The 23,132-nt window shown below is 42.9% G+C and overlaps 1 protein-coding gene across 1 annotated transcript in view; it reads left to right on the top strand.

The window, feature by feature from the left end:
* Window positions 1–572: 572 nt before the first annotated feature.
* ehbp1 (EH domain binding protein 1) overlaps window positions 573–23,132 on the top strand; it is a 114,648-nt gene continuing 92,088 nt past the window's right edge. Inside the window, exons 1-4 of the mRNA XM_030787450.1 lie at window positions 573–757; window positions 13,794–13,851; window positions 14,228–14,323; window positions 17,072–17,125. Coding sequence (XP_030643310.1) covers window positions 654–757; window positions 13,794–13,851; window positions 14,228–14,323; window positions 17,072–17,125 — 312 coding nt within the window. The 5' untranslated portion in view covers window positions 573–653. The remainder of the gene's footprint in view (window positions 758–13,793; window positions 13,852–14,227; window positions 14,324–17,071; window positions 17,126–23,132) is intronic.

Raw genomic sequence — 23,132 nt, 5'->3', positions numbered from 1 at the left:
TGTAGTGAAGATAAGGAATTTTTGCGGATAATGTGATGTTACTAAATACCTCACCATAATTTGTGCTCATCAGTTCTTCTCTTGCTTCTGCAGCGTGAGTAATATCCTTCGAGAACAGTTCTTCAAGTTTTATTATTTTTGCAGTTTTCTATGGGATGGGCGATATGTCATACGTGAAAACATGAATCAGGCTCTGGGGTTGTCTGGCGCACGTAGCTTTCCAACTCAAAACCCATGCGCTCGGTGTCTCATGTTATTATAGTAATATTTCCCGTTGACACATAACAGTCTGTTTTTGTCTCTGTAGGTTTGTCGATACCTCTGAAGAGGGAAGATCAGGATTATCATGCGACACTGAACTGAATCAGTTGCTGCAACATGATTTGTCAAACCTGATGGCCACCTGAGAGGAATTTCTGTGTCACCCTGTCTTGCAGTTTTATGTTCTCCCAAACTGCTGTTTTGATGGAAATACACCGGCACCACAAATGTTGGCTATTGTTTTTTGTACTCCAATTTTTGAAACATCAAGAATGAATGTGAACGAGACGATTGTTGGATATTTTTAAACACTTTTCAAGCTGAAATTCTGTCGGTGAGCTGGACCTGGACAGAGGCAGCATATTGTACAAATTATTAATTCAGAAAGAGACATGGCTTCAGTGTGGAAAAGACTACAGCGTGTGGGAAAACATGCATCCAAATTCCAGTTTGTGGCATCCTACCAGGAGCTCATGGTGGAATGCACAAAAAAATGGTGAGTTATTGATGTAGTCACCATCCTATGTGCCCTGGCACAATCCCTGCAGAGTTTTGTTTCTTTAGGTCGCATACATGTGTAGCCATGCTGTTTAGGCATTCAGTACAAGCTCTTGTTCTGGAATGCTGAGTTGGCCTGTGACGTTTCTGGTGGCAGTGATTTATACAGTCTAGCGGTAGCGCGGGTATGCCTGCATACAGGGAGGGGCCGACCATGTGAACCTCTTCCAGTTCATTGCATATTTGTTATTTTTTCAGCAATTTTACCATGTAACTCACACACATGCATGTAAAGACATTATTTAAGTTAGTCACAGAAAACAAACAAGAAATGCTGTTCGGCTTTGCATGGATTGTATTCTGTATCTACGCCTTGGTCTATACCTGTTGTCTTCGTGTAACTGAAAATTTATATATGCTGATATGTTTCTCAGATCACTAAGCAACATGAAGACTGTTTTCTTCAAGGCTTTCTTTACGTTATAGTAATGGGGAAAACCTTCCTCAACCCTCATGATGGAATAACTGATCAACGCTGTTCCGCAAACCACACAAAGCAGCTTTTCTCTGTCTTCCATTCTGGGTGTGCCATCTCCCATGGACACTGCTTCACAGCTCTCACACTGGGGCTCAGGAGAATGGAACTTTACTTTAGGATGTGGCCCCAAGTTATGTCTCTAACTGCACCCTGTGCACGTATACACATTCAGGCCTGCAGTGGGCCAGATGCAAACGTGTCCGGGAATGGAATGAGAGAAATGTGGAGAAGTCTGTTCCTTCGGGGTGCTCCAGGACCTGAGTTAGAGCAAAGCTTATTTCTCTGGGCTTCAATCAGCCTTTCAAGGGGCCCGGTTGGTGTGTTTCTTTTGTTTGTTTTGAGATTAATTTAACCTATTCTTTGTCTCATGTACTGAGCAGCGTTGTGCTGACCATAGTGCATAGGTAATGAGGTTGCCTTCATGCTGAATGATGTGTATTCACCAACTGACAAGATTTTGAAAAGGTATGATATCGGAGAGATTCTCAAGGCTTAGGAGAACGTGTGTAAATGTGAGAGAGACGTGGCTTTGTGCCTTGGATTTCATCTGTCCAGCGTGTTATTGTTGCGGTGGAAAGTTTCCATTTGCCTGTAAGTGGAAACAGTCCCCTGAGCTCAAACGGATCTCACTTTCAAAATCTCAGCTAGATTTTTATTGAGAGAATCCACAGCCATGTTGAGCTAAAAAAGAGGGAAAAAGGAACGGGAGGGTGAAGATGGAAGGAAAGTGATTTTTGGAAAAGGGCTGTCTGTTGTTCACACGAGATCCTCATAGCTGAGGTATGAGCAGAGGGCCTAACAGTTTGTATCATGAGGCCTATCGAAGCTCTGGTATGTCAGTGGTACTTGAACATTCTCGAGTGTTAGGACAATGCTCGACAAAGCCACTTGGGCCTCTTTTGTCCTCAGATTGCCTTCAAATCTCCACCCAACAATGTAGCATGCTCAAATTGATTCATTACTGCCTTCAATATCATATCGCTGGGAGATGGCTGTGTTGTCAAATTCACATTTGACTAAGAAAGCCATGGTGTTCCAGATACATGTTGCCAGGATACAGGGTGTGCTCAGCTCACCAGGGTGAGGCAGTAGTTGAGGAGTCAGGCTTACAGACTACTGCACTGATAAGTGTGGTCTGTCAGGCACATGCCACACCAGTCAGGCCAGGCTGAATGATGAAAACTTCCTCCAAGTGATGGTGGGTTTAACTCTTCAATCACTGATGTACAGCTGCTGAGATTTTCTTTGTATAAGCCCATGTTCTTTCTTTCTTTCTTTCTTTCTTTCTTTCTTTCTTTCTTTCTTTCTTTCTTTCTTTCAGTGCTAATTTACACACGCTTTGGCATTTTAAAATTAAAGCGTCTAGCTCAATGAAGAGCTCAAAGTGCATAAGTGGGATATGTGAGCTTCCCTTGCTGGTTTAAAGCATTAACTCATTCAAGGAGTCTTCTGTTATCAGCTTCTTGAGATTATGTGATGAATTTTTGTGGGGGTTCCTTGTATTTGCCAAGTTTGTGATCTTTTTGGACACTAATGTCAGAGAGCTTTAGATATTTCAGAAATAGTCTGTGTTGTCTTCTGGTGTTCTCAGACATTCTGTAATGGTTCATCTCTGCTGTTCCTCCTTGACGGGACTGTCACACCACACAGTCAGGACAATCTTTCACATCACTGCTCTGCAACTGAGAAGACTCTTCACATAATCTCTCAACTGTCTTACATTAGGACAATTAAGACTTCATTTTCAACAATCTCTGTTAAAAAAATGTACACCTGTGAGAGAGAGAATCTGCTTAGTTCTGCTTCATTCTTTTGTTACTTAATAAAAAATATTTGTAAATGTTTGTAATAATCACAGGAGTGGCATATGACCACTGAGGGCGATGCACAGTGTTGGATAGTGTAGAATTCAAAATGAAGAAAGTCCAGCTGTGAAACATTTAGGCTTTCATATCAGTCCAGAACAGTCCCAAGGTCCCTCACTGTGTGTCTGCTGCTGGAGGGAGGGAGAGAGGGAGCAAACGAGGGAATCTGCTGGTGAGAGCAGTGTGAAGTAGTTTGACATCCTGTCTGGTGGAGGAGGTAGAAAAGCCCCAGGAAACACATGTTTAGCTGCCTCCATGGTGCTGCCTCATTCTACACAGGAAAACGTGAAGGGAAAAACGCCCCTCCGGTCATCATGTTTCTAACACAGATGTGCTCTTGCTTCAATTTCAATCTTTCTTGCTCTCTCTCTCTCTCTCACAGACACACACACACAGAATCATGGCTTGTGTATTGTCTGCATTCCTCTATCTCAAATGTTGTACTCCTTAGAGTGGTAGCACTGAAATGAAGCAGTTCTGTTGTTCACTGCAGGTCCCTCTGTTTTTACTAGTGGTGTGTCCTTTGGTGTCACTGGGAGCCAGATTGTTTGCCATAAGCAGTAAGTCTCCCTGTTTGAGTCAGGCAGTTTATATCCAGGTGCCCATTCTCTGACTCCGGAGGCAGGGGTTGAAACGTGGTTGGGAAAAAGGAAGGCTTGATCTGTATTCACTACTCAAAGAGATGTGATGGAGTATTGACAGATAAATCAGTGCACCACAGTTATTTGGTTGTTTAGCTTTTCTACCTCCGGCCACTGACAGCACAAGAATTCCATTATCTCCACAATTCAGATTTTTCTCTGGTTCTTTCTTGTACTGACATATGGTGTTTCTCAAAAGACTTGTTGGAAAGTTGATATTATGTGCCTGTTTATGACATTTAGTGTCTAGCCTGCAAAACTGCTTGAACCAATACTGAGCAGTGTTTATACACTTTTGGTCTCCTTATTAGTTTACATCAAACTTTGAATGGCATGAATTAGTCTTGTTCACTTCTCTGGCTGATACTGTCATTGATGCAGTTTTGATAGAAGTATTTATTGGAATTGATGGCTTGTTTAAGACCTACTCTGACTTCTCTTACCTTGATCACATTCCTGCATCATGGGAAATGTAATATTCATGTGTCAGACTGTTGTCATTTTGTTCTGTGATGCTGCAGATCTTTTGGGAATTGATGCACGTTTACTTCAATTTGGAATCTGGTTGTCTTCCTTCTATTTAGGGTTTCATGTTTGAACTGCTCCTTGGCAGTGAGCCCTAAACAGTACAGTAATGCACATGTCCCCACACACACACACACACACACCCGCACAGAGTAACCCGTCAGCCTGCTTCCATCTACTGTCTTGGCATTTACCCATCTGTTTATTATGGGGAACACAAATTCAATAGTAAAAACTGCAGTGGTAGTGTTTTCACCTGTGATACCAAGCGCTGTGCCTCATCCTCTCTCTTGCGTTTAATTCACCTGTCCTTCCTCTGCCCCTCTCATGCTTTTTATCTCCTGCTTTATCCCACACTCTCGACTTTGAGCAGGGGACAAGTGTTGATGTGGTCCACTGAAGCGCGGTGGAGCAGTGCTTGCTGTAGATTCAGCTGTAGCTGGAGGCTCAGGTGCCTGACTAAGGCAGGGCCAAGGCGAGGCTGCACTCTGAACATTATTGGGAAAATGTCAGGGAGTAAGAGGCCTGGCCTCTGTGTTTTCCGATACCGGTGTCTGCTTTTAAAGCACTTGACTCTTGCACTGCTGGCTCACAGAGAATCATTTGTACTTTGTACACACGCTCACAGACACAGTATCCAGACGTTTCTGTCTTTTTTTACCGTGAGGCACAGGGCTGAGGGTGGCAGCTCTGCTACAGTAATGCACTCGTGTGGGGTTTGGAATGTCTGTAGGTGTGGGGGGAGTTGCCTTAAGATACAGGAGAACAACTTGACCTATACATATCTCTGTCTATCTCTCTATTTCATTCTCTCCGCTTCCTCTCCCTCCCCCTCCTTCTTTCTCTCAGTCTCCCAGTCTTCAATCTCTTTTCTATCTGTGTGTCTCATTTTTTTTTTCTCTGTCTCTCTCTGTTCTGTCTTTCTACCACTCTTTTAAATCCTGATTAGTACCCTTCTCCTCTGTTACGAGGACTGATCCTCTCAGTTGTGTAACTGTCTGTTCTGTTCCCCTGTGCTGTTCTGAACCATTGGATGCAATGTGCTGTACATAAGTGAATGAGTACCTAAATAGTGTGTAATGTTGTTTGCTCTAGCTCAAGACCAGGACACATGGAGACGTAGTGAGAACATGTAGAAACTGTTCTGCAGGGTGCGTCCAGTCTTGTCCTGGCCGTCTGCAGTTCTCGCAGTTTCTGCCCTCGCCCCATTAGGAGATTATTTTTGGGAAACAAGAGTGAGGCTATAGGCTAGTGGTTGATATAAAAACCAGCTGGACTTCAGGACCAAATTTGAGAACCCCTGATGTATTGCTTGTACCTTCACCCTCAAACCAAATGAAAAAATCCAGAACTGCTTTCTCCTCTGATATGTCTTTTTATCTGTGGTGTTACCTTTTGACCCACCCTGGGGCAGCCAGGTCCATGAGGCTGCAGATCCTTTGTCCGTTGCCACAGAGACGTAAGTGTGCCGTAGCGTAAATATGCCTTTTGATGAAGGATCAGCCTCTGTGTGTGCAGTCTCACACCCTTTATCATTCTCTCTTTCTCTTTGTCATTATTTCTAAGTGTGATTTCAGGGTTTTTGCAGGTAGGTGTGTTTGAAAGGTTGTTATGTGTGTTGTGTGCTGATACTCCATATTAGCATTTTTTTTACTTCTGTATGCTACTGTGGGATATGTCTCTGTCTTTCCTGTGTGTATGTCAGTGTTAAGATATTCAATGCGATGCACTCCATAACTCTGTGTGTGTGTGTGAGTGTGAGTGTGAGTGTGAGTGTGAGTGTGTGTGTGTGAGTGTGAGTGTGAGTGTGAGTGTGTGTGTGTGTGTGTGTGTGTGTGAGAGAGAGTTGGGGGGGGGGGGGGGGGGGGGTCTGCTGCAGCATACACGCTGATCCTGTGACTGCTCCTCTACATGCAATCTGCCATTGTAATCTCTCTCTCATTACATCTCTTCTCTTACTGCTCTGTTCCCTCCTCCCTTAAACATTTGCCTTCTAATTCCAGTTCAGCAGCCCTGCAGTGCTGGGTTCTCTGCAGCTGTGCTGTGCTGTGTTCACAAACAGTACACACCACACACACACACACTCTGTTAATGATACATTCCTCCAATAGACTTTCTGCTAATTATGCATACATGAATGTACTTAAGCAAAACATTCAATGACTGAACATTTGCATCAACCACACACACACACACACACACACACACACACACACACACACAAAAAGACAGAGTTTTGAACAGCAAAACAATCAGTTACTTATGTGTATACATGTACACAAAACCACCCAGTCACTGCAGGTTTGTGGGATAGCAGCCCTGCTGCGGAGCTGTAAATGTCATGGTGAGGTACGTGGTGAAGGTGCTTCAGTTAATGTGATGAAAGACCAGCTTGTGTTCTCCCTTACTCTCTGTCACAGTGAATGAGTGCAGCCAGGGAATATCTGAACTGATCTTCATTTGTCTCCACACACGCACACACACACACACACACACACACACTCACTCACATGAACACACAAACATATTCTGTCTATCTGTCTCTATTCTGGAGGAGCACCTCAGGCTGTGAGACACGTGTGTTGAGTGACTGCCCACCCTGTAATGGACTTCTCAGTGTCTCTCACTCCACTCCCTCCATCCCACCCTCTTTTCCTTTGTGTTAATATGAGGAATGCAGTGCTGTAGTTGTAGGGTGATGAGTGGCGGTTGGCATATACTGTTGGTGGGGGGTGTCAATCTGAGAGGTTGGGGCATTTTCGAAGCCCAGCTCATTGATTAAGATTATAAGCTATCAAAGGTAAGGTAAATCATTGAGCCATCTGGGAGAGTCTACATTTTATCTAGATTTCTTGGTTGTATTTAAGTGAAAAGAACCGTTCTCCTGTTGAAGGTCTGTTGGAAATGTTCAGTGGACAAGTCTGACAAGCAGAGTCATTCTGATGAGGCTCCCAGAAAGCTTTCAGAAATAGACCAAAACTGTTGGTGAAATGTGAGACACTGTATATGTTTACCCAATTTTAAGCTCATTTAGAGAATGGAGATACAGGAGTAAGCTTCACAGTAATTCTCTTTACTCCAGAAGGGAGTGTCTTTCTACCCGTCAGACTCTTAACACTATCCAGACCAAGAGGAGAATTGTGAGAGAATTTTGAACAAAAACTGTCTGCCCAGTGAGTGAGAAGGCCATTTGTGCCCATAAACTCATGTGTACTCTGCTAATGCAATTTTGTCTGTGTTACCTTTCTTGAATGAATGGTTGAAGTCTTGCGAACTGAGAGCCGGATTGTTTTCAGTGGTTGGTGTACATTCTGTAAACGGTGAAGCGGGAACAGACAGTCTGAAAAAAGTTTTGATATGTCCTGCAACAATGGTGATTTTGTTTGATGCTGCAAGTCCGTCTTTGGCGATTAAATTGCTTTTTGCAGGCAGACAAAAAGAGATTTCCTGGGAAATGGAACGATTCAGGAAATGACTTGCAAAAATAATGCTGTTAAGTAGTTACTATTCATTGTTACTGAGCATTAATTCAAATTTTATTCTCAGTGGGCTCAATACAAGACAAGTTAGTATGTTGTTTCCAGGTTTAATGTAGGGAAAAGACTGGACAAGTGTAACGCAGGCCTGCAGATTCTCAGTGCACACATTATTTTATAAGCCCTGCAGTCACCCTGCCTTAGCAATACTATGAGTCTCTTTGATTTAGTTGATAATGGAGGTAATAGAACAGCTTTAGAACTGGCACCAAAACTCAGTTCAATTTGAGTATTTCTGCTACGAGAGGGTGGTGTGAGGGTGTTGACAGCTCTACCTGGTCTGTTTATGCACTGATGTTTTGAATGAAATTACAACTTGCATTTTTGCCAGTTTGATGGCAAAAACAAAATTGTACACAAAATGATCCCCCCCCCCTCACTCTTGGTGGTTTTGATTTTTTTTTTTTTCATCAAAATGGGCTCATGAAAAGATTAAGTAATGAACTGCACCTTTTTTTTTTATATCTTACTGTTTATGGAATAGACTTAACACTGTCTGTATTTAGCTTTGTTGCAGCTATTTGCAGGTATACACACGCTATGAACATGGGCCATTTGTTGTGTGTAGTAATCAGAGGAGTAAATGACTTCTAAATTCTTCAGCACCAAATGTGTAATCACAGCCGGGCTCACTCAGAGAAATCAACCTTCTCCAAACACGTTGTGGCACATTCATCGTAAAGAAACATGTCAAACCTTGAAGTGGTTTGAAAACGGGCGGAAAATCGACTCCACAGAAAGCGACGTCATTAAACCTGTTTTGGAAACAAGTACAACTAATTGTACTACAGATTTACTTATCATCTGGTGTGAGGGCTTCACATTTTCTCCTGTTTGGCAGTGGCTCCATTTCACTCATCTGATGTCACACAGGCTGTGTTAGTGAGGGGCTCTTGATGCCTCTATACAGCCTGTTGAGTGTTATCACCTTTATCGGAGACAGGCCTGAGCCACTTGGCCTGCGTCAGTCTGCGGAGGTCAAGAGCCTGTTTGTTCAGCATCCGAATGACAACGATCTCGTCCACCATGCCACGGCCACTTTACACTCTCCATCAGAGCCTCACGTACAGAAAACAAACTCCAAAGGTAAAGGCCTGGCTGAGCTCTCACATGCCTGAGTGTTAGAAGATTAAAACCTTTCCACACTCACTTTAAAAGAAAAAAATGCTTCAAGCCTAGAGCCCTCACCGTTGGGATACTAACGGAACATCAGAAGATCAAACTGCTGGCATTGCTCAAGCACATGAAACAAACACATGCCTTTAGGTCTTGTGGCTGATTGACTGAAAGCCTTTGGAATGCAGTCCGTTTTCTAAAAGTACCAGACTGGATATCCATAACTTTCTGTTCGCCCTGACTGTTAGAACACCTGAAAATCAAAACATGCCTGACTCCCATAGCAGAACGTTTGATGCAGATTTCTGTGCCTTGGTAATTTCTCTGCTCTCACTATCAAGGTACCAGAGGTTTACTAAGAGTGTATTAGACACCCCCCCCCCAGCTCAAACAGACAGAGCACTGGGCAAAGTACTTTAAACAAACAAAATGTCAGGAGGGTTGAAGGTTGATGGCGGTTGGTGTGTGTGTATTTGTGTTTGTTAGTCGAATTCATATTAACCTCATGGTGCTGTTTATACTTTGGCAAACTGTGCTTTTCCTTACCATTCAATGTCCATGTGTTTACTTTTTGTTCACAAGGCTTAGGGAACTCCCATTTCCTTCTGTCTTTTTATAAATTGAAGATTTTCAGGCAGTGGATCTCAGGGTGCATTTTAGCTTGCTGGTTCCTGCCCTTCCCCTCTCCTGTCTTTTTACAGCATCTCATCCCTTCCTTTTCCTCCTCTTCCGTGACAGGCCTCATAGAGCAGAGAATGGCACTCCTCCAGGGTTTGAGTTTATGACAGTCAAGCCTTCATCCTCTTACAGGCCTGTTTAGGGCTTCTGTAGGGAAACTGAGGACAGACTTGTTGAACTCTTCCACTATTGCTCAGCACAACTTGGAAAGAGCAGACAATGGCACAAACAAGCAGTCACACAAGCTTATATGGGTTTCATGCTGCTTTGGGTGGGTGGGTGGGTGTGTGTGTGTGTGTGTGTGTGTGAGAGAGAGAGAGAGACAGGATGTCTCCTCTCAGTACCCTGTAACTGTGAGCTCTATGCCCAATCAGGGCTCTTCCTCCCGTGCCCGTCTGCCTGTGCGCTCCCCTGCCTCACTTCCCGGAGATAACATCTCAGTTCCCCAGGGCCCAAACTCCGCCTGACCTACTTTACCACTCTTATCTCTTTATTTATTTGTTTAGGAGTATAGTTACCTCTGGATTAACCTTTCCTCCATCTCTCTCTTTTTTTCATATGCTTTCATCTTACATTGTTGTAATTCAATCTCACTCCTCTGCCCTTCTAGTTTCTTGTTCTTTCTCTCTCCTTCTATTTATGCCTTCATTCTCCCTCCCTCCCTCACATTCTGTGTCTTGGTGCTTCTCCCAGGCTGTCTTTCTGTCCGACTGCATCAGCCACTTGTCTGTCTCTTCTTTCTCCTTTCCTCCTCTGTGTATTTTTTTTTTTAACTGTTGGCAAGAGGTGAATGATCATTGAATTCTTAGCGCCTGTAATCTTGCTGTTGTTTGGGTCATTTCTGTGTTTTGAACTTTTAAATTCTTGTGGTGATAAAAAAAGATAAGAGTGCTCCCTATTCCGCTGTCTCTGCCAGGTGAGCGCCTCTCAGACTCTTGCTGTCTCGTGATGTTCTGAGCCCTGTACTGCTATTTACATTTCTTAGTGCATATTTCTGTCTTTAATAAGCTATAGAGTAAGAGGTACTGACAAGATAGTTTCCAAAATCTTCCTAATATTAGGGAATAGCGCAGAGTTATTGGATGGAGCAGTGTTACCATGTACGTGTCATATGTGAGGACTTGCATGAAATTTGGTGCTGTCTGTGGAGACTCAGTGGTAACTCTGGTAATCTCTGCGTAGGTTTTGGGGGCTCATTTTGTGACTGTTTCTGTAGGAGATGCTGGGTTTGGCTAGGTGCCTGCTCTCTCAGATGCTGACAGGATTATATTAGGAGAGAGCTTAGCAGCCAGGTGTCTGTCTCTCTCCAAGAGGCCCTTCGAAGTTCAACATGGTTCAATATTTTTCTTTTTCCTAAGTCAAACAATGATTTTGCCTTTGTTCATAATCCTGGTTTTGGATAGAGTCCAGAATCCTAATGTATCTGCCTGCTGGCCTCCAGCACAGTGCTGAAAGCAGGGCCATCTTTTTTTTTTCCATACTGGATTTGTGTACTGAATTACATACAAAATAACTGTGTCTCAGTAATTCTGAATGTAGGATTTGTGTTTGACAGTTTCTGTATAATATTGGCACAAGAGCATGTAGATGTTGTATCCAGCTACAAATCAATGAAAAAGCTATTAAATGACACAGTCGTCCCATACATGTCTTGTAGAAGGGACTTTGACGTTGGCTTCAAAGTGATTTTAACCTCAAATGGCTGAAGTCTAAACACTATGCCTGGCAGGCCCTTGGCTCTGTGTTTTCTCTGCCATAGAATCCCATTTGATCAGCAGAAAACGAAAGAGAAGTGTACATTTTTTCCCTAACTAGTTTTCTCCAGAGGCTGTGTGTTGTCGTGTAGTTCAGAGACTGAGGCCCAAACCACGGTTTAAAGTGATGTTTGGATGTGGTTGCCTCTGTTTTCCTTGTGTCAAAAAAAATCTATAGGCTGTGAAGCTGGAATGCATGAGGAGGCAATGTACCCTTAAAAATGGTTAGTGTACCAAAACTTTGAATCTGATAACTGTTAAAGCACATTCTTTTGGTTCCAGAGGACTGTTAATGTCTTTAGCACACAGTTTAGGAATGAAGGCATTTTTGAGCTATTTAATAGAAGTGGAGACAAGTAGAAAGAGAGAAAAGTACTTGTCTGAAATGAAACTTGTGAAGATTGGGAAATAAATGGGGAGTGGCAGCTGAAAGAACAACAGATGTTCCAGAAGGAAGGCTGCGGTAGATGGGCCAGGCTGAAATATGAATGGTTGATAATCTTTTTTTTTTTTTTTTTTTTTGGCGGTAGCCTGACGGTTCAGTAGGCTGAGCCTGCAGGTCTGACTGGGGGTCTGGGTATGACACGAGTCATGAGTACACAGACAATGGGCCGCTCTGTACTGGAGCCCCTGCCACAGGCGGCCCGCTGACGTCTTGCATCCGCACAGCCCCCCCCCCCCCCCCCCCCCGTGTCTCTCTCTCTCTCTCTCTCTCTCTCTCTCTCTCTCTCTGTCTCTCTCTCTCTCTCTCTCTCTCTCTCTCTCTCTCTCTCTCTCTCTCTGTGTCTGTGTCTGTCTCTCTCTCTCTCTGGGGTTTCTCACTCACACACAGCGCAGTACAGGACATTGTGTCTCTCTCCTCCTTCTCCTTCTCACAGCATCATCAATAGAGGCCTTCACAGTGTCATCCCACAAATCTTATGTCCTTCTGTGACCGGGCTGACTGGCCTTACTGGCCAATATAAGCTACTGGTTTGCAGAGCATTTTCATTCTTTTTCCATTCCATATTACTAGGAATATGACAGAAAACAGGCTTTGACTACTGGATTTTCTAAATGCCTTGATATTTGAGTAGATTGATTCATTTTTATCTCCTGTTTTTAAACTGACTTCATTAATTATTCATTATGTGTTGTCATAGTTTATGCTGAGTTCTCCATAAAAGGAAAACCGCATGAAAAATGTTGGAATCTTTCAGATGCTCGGCTTTGTTAACTAGCATACGGAGGGTATGGCTATAAAAATGTGCTATCTGCACCTATATTCCCCTGCAGTGTCCTGCTCTATTCAGAACAGCCCACTCTTACGCACACAAACACACACCTGCCTGTCAGATTAGAGTAAGTGCAGCCTCAGCTGAGCCTCTTAGAGCAGCTAATCCGTCTCAGCATTCTCAGTGCTCCAGCCCTCTCACTGCCAAACACAACACACACTCGCTGTCTGTGTGTGTCTATCTGTCCGTCTGTGTGTGTCTATCTGTCTGTGTGTGTGTGTGTCTATCTGTCTGTGTGTCCAATGCTGTGTGCAGCTCGAAGGGTGTCTAAGTGGGGACTGTCCAGTTCTTGGGGAGGTTCTTCAGCTCTCTTGGACTCTTTGGACACTGTGTCCTGGGTCATTTCAGTGTGTTTGGGTCAGGGTGGTGCTATAGCTGCATGCCTAGTTGGGCTTGCTCTGTTGGATCCAATCTCTGTCTCATCACTTATTCACACTGCAGGAGAAGAGATCTCCGGTTGGGGGTTGGGGGGCACTGCTTGGCACGCACACACACGTATGCATGCACGCACGCACGCACGCACACATACTCATTGGTGGACCAGGTAAAGGAGTGCACTAAATCCACGTAGGACATTTTGTCACTGCTCTGTTTGTGTTTGTGTATGTGTGAGTGAAAGAGGTTTTGGTCTAGGACATGCTCTGACAGGACAGCATTTTTGCATGTGTATGTGTGTGTGTGAGTCAGCTGTGTTTTTATCATAAGTGAAATGGAAGTGTAAGCTCTTGTGAAATGCTTAGCTGACTCAGGGTTAGGGGTGTGTGTGTGTGTGTGTGTGTGTGTGTCCTCCCTTTGTTGGTCATACCTTTTAGACAAATCCTTAGAGGCTCATCTGTTAAACTCAGTGGTCATATTGCCTCTCCTCTACCCTATGTTTTATCCTATGTTTGCTCCCTCTGTACAGCTCCCCTTTGCCCTCATTTGTGTGTGAAACAGTGTCTTAACACTGAGGTACATTTAATAGGGACAAAGGCAAAATTAGCAACATAGGGTAAAAATATACTCTTGGCCAACCAGCTGAGTTTGAGTTTCATCATTTTGATCTCGTCGGCATTAACAAATCTAAGCATATGTTTGACCTGTTGCTATCTTTCCTTTTCATTGTAGGCAGCCAGACAAGTTGGTGGTCGTATGGACACGCAGAAGTCGCCGGAAATCCTCCAAGGTGTGTGTTGTCTGTTTAGTTTTGTTTGTACTGTCAAAGATTAGAGGTCAAACATGACACGCTTCATGACGGCTGCAAATCCTTCCCGCTGTGGCTCAGTCGCCTGGTTAAGTCTGCCATGACCTAAACTCACCAGTGTTACTGTACACTATTGTTATTAAATACTGCTTTCCTAGCATGGTGGAGGCAAAAGCGTTCATTGTACTGGATGTAATGTTAGCACCAATGGTTATTTCTTTCCTCATGGGAGGTTTGGGTCAAGGCCTCTGGGTCCAAAGTCTGCCTTCTGCCTTGTCAGCATTTATAAGTGTTCTAGAAATATCTGTTCCTGTCACCTAGACCAGAACTTTGTGTGTGTGTGTTTTTTTCTCCTCAGTCTCACAGTTGGCAGCCGGGCATTAAGAACCCTTATAGAGGAGTGGTGGTGTGGCCTGTTCCCGAGAACGTGGAAATCACCGTCACGCTTTTCAAGGTGGGCAGCATTCTGAATCTCATCTTCTCATTTAACATAGGATAAAACACAGGGTAATGCTATGTTTACTCCCTCTGTATAGTTAGCCCCATATCCTTAGACCTCACACTTTCAGATCAACGCTCATTAGCTATAACTGATACCAAGACCCTGCTTTTCAGTCAGATCCCACCGAGTGCTTACCAGAAGTCTCTGAAGTCTTAGCCTAAGATGAGGACAGCATGTGAAAGTGAGATATACCTTGGCGCTGCAGTGCAGTGGGGTGCTGTTTGTAAAGTGCATTAGCCTTGGCTTGTGTTGAAACAGCAGGCATGTGTGAGGGTGCTATATAAGGCAGAGGTGCAGGAATCTGAGAAGTGTGGAGGAAATGCTGTTATATTTTAGTCTTTATGAGACGGCTGGTCAGCAGCTCTCACACACATTATGGGGCGGGGAGAAGCCCTCTGCCATCCTGACTGCCTGACATAAGTCAAAGAGCTTTAATCTCTCACAAATGCATCAGTGCATTGTGGACTTAGTATGAGTTTGCTCTGGAAAGCTCTGGGGTGACTTTTTATAAATGTAGTAATTCAGTGAGGTTGCTTTTTACACACTTTGAATGTTGGAGTTGAAGAGAAAGAGGGCAGGATTGAATGATAGGAATAAGTAGATATTGAAGATATGAGCGGCCTGAGTGTCACAGCTATCTGTGGCACAGTGTGAGAGGGAAAGAGAGGGAGAGAGAGAGGTCGGGGGAGGTTAAATAGATACATTACATCTTCACATGCTTAGTGCTGGGGCCATTCGTTTTTTTACGTTTTAACATCAAAAGTAACTTTTCCAAGTAAAAAGCCGTTTACTTTTATCTTGCATTGTTGGAGAAGCAGATGATGTGCCAGCCTGTTGCACTTATCCATACACACTACAGATTTGTCGTTTTGTAGTTTAAAAATGAAGCTAACTCTTGCCAAAAGACATTTTATTATCAGTTCTTTAAAGCAAGCGTCTTATCTTTTCTACCCTGTTTTCTCAGTATTTTATTTGAAGACGAAAGAGATCATATGAGAAGTGAAAAGAGAGATCTCATGTCTGTGTGTGTGTCTTTCCTAATTGGCCGTGATGTCACGTCAGCAATATCTGATGCTGTTGTACAGTAACACAAGTTCAGTTTCAGAATTGACTTGTGCTTGAAGTGCAGTAATTGTGAGTGACTGCAGATAGCTAGGTGTTTGTCTGTGGAAAGGACACACACAGTCAGATGGTACAGCTTTATGAGCTGGTGCTGACAGACAGACCTGGTGTTGAATGTCCTGTTAAATGTCGTCAGTGTTTGCTCAGGCCTCTGTCTGTAACACACACTCCTGTCTGTGGTCATGTCTGACGCCCTCTGTCGTCTACGTGTGTACAAGGAAAGATACTTGGCAACCTGCACCTCTGTCTCCAGCATGCCTTTTACTCACATTACGTGGTTGTAAAACTACATCTCCCACAATGCTTTACACACACACACACACACACACACACATATACACACACACACATACACAAGCATTCATTAATATATTATGTTGGCTGACTGCGGAGGTGAAAACAGGTCAGTGGTGGTTCTAGAACACACACTCTGAGCTGCTGAAAACTACTGTTCTCAGCACATTTCACACAGGTACACACACAAATCTGCACACAGCAGATTCACCTCAGAAGTCATATCTGTGAAATGGAAGTGAGGTCAGCGGAAAAATATTCTTCCTTATTTTTGAAAAGCAAGAAGGAGCATGATCATTGTTTCATGGGAAAGCTGAAATGTGACATGCTGATTTCTGGGTGGTTCATTTTTGTGACGTCAGTGTAAGTGTAGATTGAAGACCTATTTATGTCAGCAATATGCGAATAGAAGAAAGGAGGGGAACACTTAATGAGACATTTGGCTCCAGTCCTGGTATTGCAGAACAGAATAGACGGCCATTTGCAGGAATCCCTCCTTGCTTCATCTCCTCAGTAAAGAGCAATACACATGTAATCATCTCAAAGGAGATCATTTTAACCTGTGTTTGTGTGTGCGTGTTGTGTATGTGAATGAGTCAGTGAGTGAGGGAGAGCACTCTGAAGGTCACTTGATCGTCTAATCAGAGAGAGTGGTATCTTTGCCTGTCTCATCTTTGTCATTACTGCCTCCTCTAAGCTCCTCCACGAGAGAGAGAGACGGAGAGAGTCAGTGTAGAGATGGGTTAATGACTGTAGTGAACATTGAACAGCTCTCATCTGAATGACTTGTGTAAATGGCCCTTCATCTCTCATCTAGATCACAGCCATTTACATGTCACAGCTGGTCCATCAGCAGTGCCATATATGACCTCTGCACAATGATGCTGTGTGTGTGTGTGTGTGTGTGCAGATGTGCTGTGTGTATGGATGTTTGGGTGTGTGCGTATGTGGCTCGGAATTAGGCTAACTCTTTATGTACTCTAATGTAATTATACGTACCATGCAAACCTCTGGAATATTTTGAGATCATCTTAAAATTAATTGAGTTTTTTTTCTGTTGTTCAAAATAGATACTTGTTGATTGTTCATTTGTCTTTGCTACGTGATTCCTATGTGTACTCTGTGTGTGTGTGTGTGTGTGTGTGTGTGTGTGTGTGTGTGTATTTTAAAGATTTAAATGATTGGCTTGTTGCTGAACTGGCTTGTTATACCTAGCTACTTATTTGCCACAGATGCTTAACCCAGTTCAAGGTCAAAAGCCTTACCATTTTCTGTTTCTTTCAGGACCCTCATGCCGAAGAATTTGAAGATAAGGAGTGGACGTTTGTCATTGAAAATGTAAGTTCAAAACCTTTCTAGTTTACCATGGCTCAGCTGTCATCTACTTGTCTTGTCTGACATCTAGTGGTCATATGTTGTAATTGTACAAAAATGTTTTGTGTAGACCAAGGGGAGACAAACTGCTCAAAGCTGTAACTGTTCTCATCTACACTCTTTATTTTAGAAAATTATGAGAGTCATGGGACTATGACATAACCCTGAACCCACAGCCAGTCTCTGTTTGGATAAAACTGACTATAATTAAATGATTTAAATGACTGTTAAAATGACTTAAATTACTGTAAATTCTCAAATAAAAACCCTGTCTCAAATTATAGCCGGGGGTGCCGCCTGTTTGGGCATAGAAAGGCCGATTCCAAGTACAGGCCGGGTAAAATAAAGCAACTAAACAAACAAACAACAAAAAAAACCCATAAATAACCAAAAGGTTCAGGTGGTAAATCCATCATATTTCCACAGCTTTATTTACATCAGTACAACAACATGCAGTAATTATGCTCACCACTCTGTTGCTGTTAGTTTTGCTTTTTAACAGAAATACCATACTACTAGTGTTCCAACTCACATGGATTGTGGTCTGTGTAGGACTGTGTGTTAATGACCCATTATTAGTTTTAGGGACATCACTGCCAAAACTCTCTTCTTCCTTTTTCCTATGCGTTTCTTCATTATTTCTATGAGTTATTTCATTTAACAACACGTCTTAACAGTACTTGGAAAAAGTCATGGATGGGAAAAATGATGATATTTAAACTTGATTGTTTTATGTGACTTTTTTCCATCGGATATCTTGTAGATATTACCATATGTTGTTTTTTATTTGCCTGTTGTTATTATCAGCACCATATCATTATAATCTGACTGCCTGTAGTAGACGTAATATTTTTGTTCTTTAAATACACTACAGTACAGGCTATATTCAAGTAGTAGGTATACCTGTAATTCCTTATAGGATAAATTAGGAATTAACACTATCAGAAATGATCACTACAATATTACAAAATACACTACTAAAAAAGGACAAATCATAAATAATGATTTGTCCTTTTTTAGTAGGACAAATCATCTAATAATAGTCTGTCTCAAATAAAGGCCTGGTTGTTTTTTCAGTTGAGGTTAGTAAAGGCCTCGGCCACTATTTGAGAATTCGTGGTAGTTAAAATGACTGTGCTGAATTTGGGCTTGTTGCTGGAGTGCATGTGCCACTCCTTAACAGAGGATAAACATTAATACCTAATTTTACTTCTGTCTCAGAGAAAATAGAGAAAAATACACGAGATGAGTTTGTCATGTTTATTCAGTGAAGACATTTCCCTGTTTGTTCTTAGCAGCCCTTATTTGTCAAGTCATGTACAAGTGCCTCTATCTATCTATCTATCTATCTATCTATCTATCTATCTATCTATCTATCTATCTATCTATCTATTTATCTATCTATCTATCTATCTGTCTACCTGTGTTTACATGACAGAGTTGAACATTTGCAGGATATTTTTTGTTTGTTTTAATTGTTACATATGATGGTCTGTCTTCAATCATTTCTCATTCATGTTGTTATAGGAACAGCAGAAAACCTAAAAATGAAATGAACCCTTGTGCTCAATTTTTTTTAATGTCTTGCCAAGTATTATAGTTTCATGAGAGTTGCACCGCAGTGCTACCAGTGGTATAATTGAAATTGTGTGGTCTCCATTAGCTCTGTGGGAGAAACAAGGTAATGCTTAACTGCTCTTACTGGCATTGTACTGACTCATTTCACTTTTATATCTTATATAAAGACACTATGAGTTTTACTCAGACTACACAACTGAAAACTATAAGCAAGGCTCTGTCAGTAGGATACTGCTGTCTAGACAACTGTTTCAATGGTTTCAGGATTTTAACTGACTTCTTTTAAATATAAAATGAATTTCCAGTCTATCCATTCATCCTGTTCATTAAGACTCCGTTAAAATGGTGACTGACGCTTGATTGAGGCTTATCCGTATTAGCTTGTGTCTGTTCCTCATTCCCCCTTGTTCATTCGCTTCTCTTTGTGCCCAGTGTGAGAACAGCCCTTCTTTGCCCGGGAGAAATGGGCTCCTCAGTGTAATTGTACATAAACCTGCTATTGAAACAGTGTCTAGCGTGAGCATGCTGATTGGCTGAAAGCCTTCTGTGGGCTCCAGGACCCGCCCCCTCTCTCTGTTCTGACTTCAGGTGATGTGATGACCTCGCTGTTCTTGGCCCTAGCTTTCTCCCTTGTGGATGTGGGTGTGTTTGGCAGGAGGGGGTGTTGGTGGCAATGGGGACCTGTAAGGGGGCTTCTGTTTGGACCGATACCAAGGCCTGGGCGCCAGTCCAGCCGGGAGTCTCCAGTCCATCTGTCTCCTCAGCAGAAATCTACATACACACACACACACACACACACACACACACACACACATATATATATAAACACACACACACACACACACTCTCTTGGTATTGTGTGTTGGAAAACCTCTTTGGCATGACTCTTTGCCAACACACACACACAAACAGACATATGCAGTGGTATAGAGACTAGTGGTGTAAGGTCTCTTGGAGTTGGCAGACGGAAGTTTCATGTCTATCACCACAAGCATAACAATATAAACACATACAAAGAAATAAGGCTGACAGTCTCTCACTCTGTGCTGTATACACAGCAAAACTCATGCACATGCTAACCCATATGCACACAGACTTATTTATCTATAAACAGCCATGTTAGGAAATTGTATATGCTCGCTGTGCCTAGTTTGGAATTGTTTTGTCAAAAACAATTGATTTCATTTAATTTTTTATTAACCGAAGCTAAAAGAATGTCTTTGTTTAGAATTCTAAAATTAAGTGTATTTTTTCAGTCTCGTGACTCATCATATTTTCTGGACATAATTTGCATCAAGATAGCTGATTAACCCCACAAGCCATTTCATCTGTATTAAGACAAGTGTAGATATTGTGCAGCCCAGAGCTAAGAAACAGTGCCTTACTTTCTGTGTTATGAAGATGAAAGCAGTGGATCAGATGAAGATGTAGTGCTGATCACTCTGAGAAAAGTCCAGCTGCACTTCCCCATCTGAGAACAAGCCAAGGAGGGGAGGGAAAGTGAGAGAAAGAAAAGAAAGGGAGAGAGAGACCCAAATTCCTCTTGTCTGCACATACCTCACTAATAACAAAGTGATCAAAGACATACTTTGCATCTGACATGTGGAATTTGGAAGTGGAGGGGGAGAAATGAAGAGGCACTTTGCCCTCACACACTCAACTGTGTGTCCCTGCCTGGTGTGAGAGGGAGAGAAAGAGAGAGGGAAGGGAAGGATGAGGGAGAGAGAGAAAGAAGAATAGAAGGGGGGGGCGGAGGTGGAGAGTGTGTTCCAAGTGAGACTGACATCAAAGCTCCTCAGGCTGCCCTATTTGGCAACACATTACACTGCTCTGTATATGTGTGTGTGTGTGTGTGTGTGTGAGAGAGAGAGAGCATATGTGCGTGTCTTTGCTCCCCCTGGCTGTTTGTAGGTCGTTGTGGTACGCAATAGAGAATGTTTTTACCTTTCCATACTTGGCTGAACTTCTCATCTTGTTTTGATCTACAATTATTCTTTAAAAATCAGTCTGTCTTCTATAGACAGGATGTGTATTTAGAGCTTGGCCGTAACGTCTGCATGACATGTTTGTGTATATGTGGAAATTCTAGCACCTGTAATTCTCAGAATTATTTATACCTAAAGATGGGCAGTGTTGCCATATAACTTTTTAGGTGTTAAGCATATTAAAAAAAAATGAAAGGTTGTTTACATCTAATGGTAACGATTTGTCTTTTAACATTAGATACAGTTATTTTTATACTGTAGCTTCCCAGAGACTGGGCTTTTGGCTGAAGCCCAATGCTAAAACAGACTGGTTTTATTATGTGACTGGTCCCTTTATTCTGTCCCATACACCAGACCCACGATCAGTTCAGCCCCCATCTCCTAGTGATTCTGCTGACGAGACTGGACTAATGCTGTTCTTGGAGAGGAGACCTGTCTGCAGGCTGTAGTGACATCTCCATTTAAGCCGAGCTCTGTTTCGTCCTGTACAAGCGCAGCTCTCATTCAGGACACTAGATGGCAGTTTAGGACCAAACGTAAAGCCACAGCAGACTGAGCGTAGATGCCTTGGCCGTAGAGCCTGGCTCTGTGAATGAGGTGCACTGAGGACTGTGAGGTATCTGGCTAATACAGGAGCCAAATGAACAGAGGCAAATGGGGGGGTGGGGGGGGTAAGATTTCCTGACCCTTCATCAGAGCATATATGAGGGGGGGGGGGGGGGGGGGGGAGAGAAAGAATAAGCTATTGTGTGGTGGCGGGATGATGAAATTCAAGATCCGCCCGCCTAATCTCTGGCTCAACCTCAGAAATGTTAATCCCTCTGTCAGAATTATTTGAGTGCTAGATTGTATTTTGTCATTGAAATGGCGGAGTGTCAAACGGCACCTTTTCTTATTTTGCGATGCTGCCAACAAAAAAAGAAAAAAAAAAGAGAGGAAAAAAGAGGCTGGAGCCTACAGAATTGCATAATCAAAAAGGAGAAGGTTTTGACAGAAAGTGATTATTCAGTGGTATCTCCATATTGCACGCAACTCTTCCTTTTCTCCTCATTCAAATGTATCATCCAAAGGTTGAAAATTGAGGGGTCATATGCTTAACATCTATATTTAGTGTGCATTGTGCATTTGCCTTTTGTGGATGTGTGTGTGTGTCCGCGTATGTGCACGTGCGTGCGTGTGTGTGTGTGTGTGTGTGTGTGTGTGTGTGTGTGTGTCTGTATTCAATGCACAGTAGGCTGCATGTAAGGAAAGCCAGCCAATTTCACGTTACTCGTCCTATATCAAAAACTGAGGCAGCGTAGCACTGGTGACACAAACCAGAAAGCAGTGTGAGTGCGTTAGGATTTATATCTGTGTTTGTGAGAAGCCATTGTCCCTACAAAGGCAACATTCAGCCTCCACAGACGCTCCTCTGAAAGCTCCCTCTCTCTGTGGCATTCACACAAACATGTATTTGGGGAAATATTAGCCTGAAGAGAATGCATTCAAACAGGAAGAGAAAGAAATGGCGCTAGCTCGGACTTGCCTCTGTATACTGCTTGAACGTTTGCCAGGTTATTTACAGCACTGAAATGATTTTAGCCACTGCTCGATTTTTGAATGTGGTGTTGCACTCCTTAAACCCTCTACCCACCCCCCCAATTCTTTTTCTGTCCTCCTTTCTCCCTTCGTCTCTCTTTGGATGCAAATCCGTCAATTGTTGGGCGTCTGTCAGAGATGACCTGCTGTCATTCGTGGACTTGGTCCAAATCAATTAAGTCCATTTCCACTCCAGCTCTTCAGTACTGCCCCCCCCTTCTCTCTCTCTCTCTCTCTCTCTCTCTCTCTCTCTCTCTCAGGCTTCTCTCTCCTTGCGTGTGCAGGCCATTGAGTTATATGCTCTCACTACACCCACAGGATGGGACAGAAGAAAAAGACAAATTATTTTGACCCCCCCAGTTGCTCACGCAAGGTGCTAAAAGCTGGTTTGAAGTATGAAATCCCCAAAGTTTTCTGTCTTGGGATTAATTTGGAGTTGTACGTAGAGCCTTCAAAGTTTGTAAATTTCTTGCACTAGTTCATTTTCATTTAGCAAGTTGTCTCTAAGGTTAGCAGTCAACATACGAGACCTCATCAAATAAACTGAAGTCTTGTGTTGCAGAATGTCTGTGCCTCTCATGTAATGTCTCTGTGTTTTTCCCTTTTTAAACTTTAAATGCAACAGTGTTTGTCAGCTGTCAAGATACTGTTTTAATTGTTTGTTTCTATGTGTTTGTACATGTGTGTACGTGCACACACAAGTGTATTTGTGTATGCACCCATATGCTCCCTATGTTTGAAGTCCAAAGCAGCTACAATGCTCCACTTGTGTCGCCTGGCTAACAGCAGTATGTGTTGTGTAGGGGGGACAGGCATGGATTAAGCTCCAA

Source organism: Chanos chanos, chromosome 10, assembly GCF_902362185.1.
Source record: "Chanos chanos chromosome 10, fChaCha1.1, whole genome shotgun sequence".
Classification (NCBI taxonomy): Eukaryota; Metazoa; Chordata; class Actinopteri; order Gonorynchiformes; family Chanidae; genus Chanos; species Chanos chanos.
The sequence above is the reverse complement of the archived record's forward strand: the minus strand, read 5'-3'. Positions and strand labels throughout refer to the sequence as shown.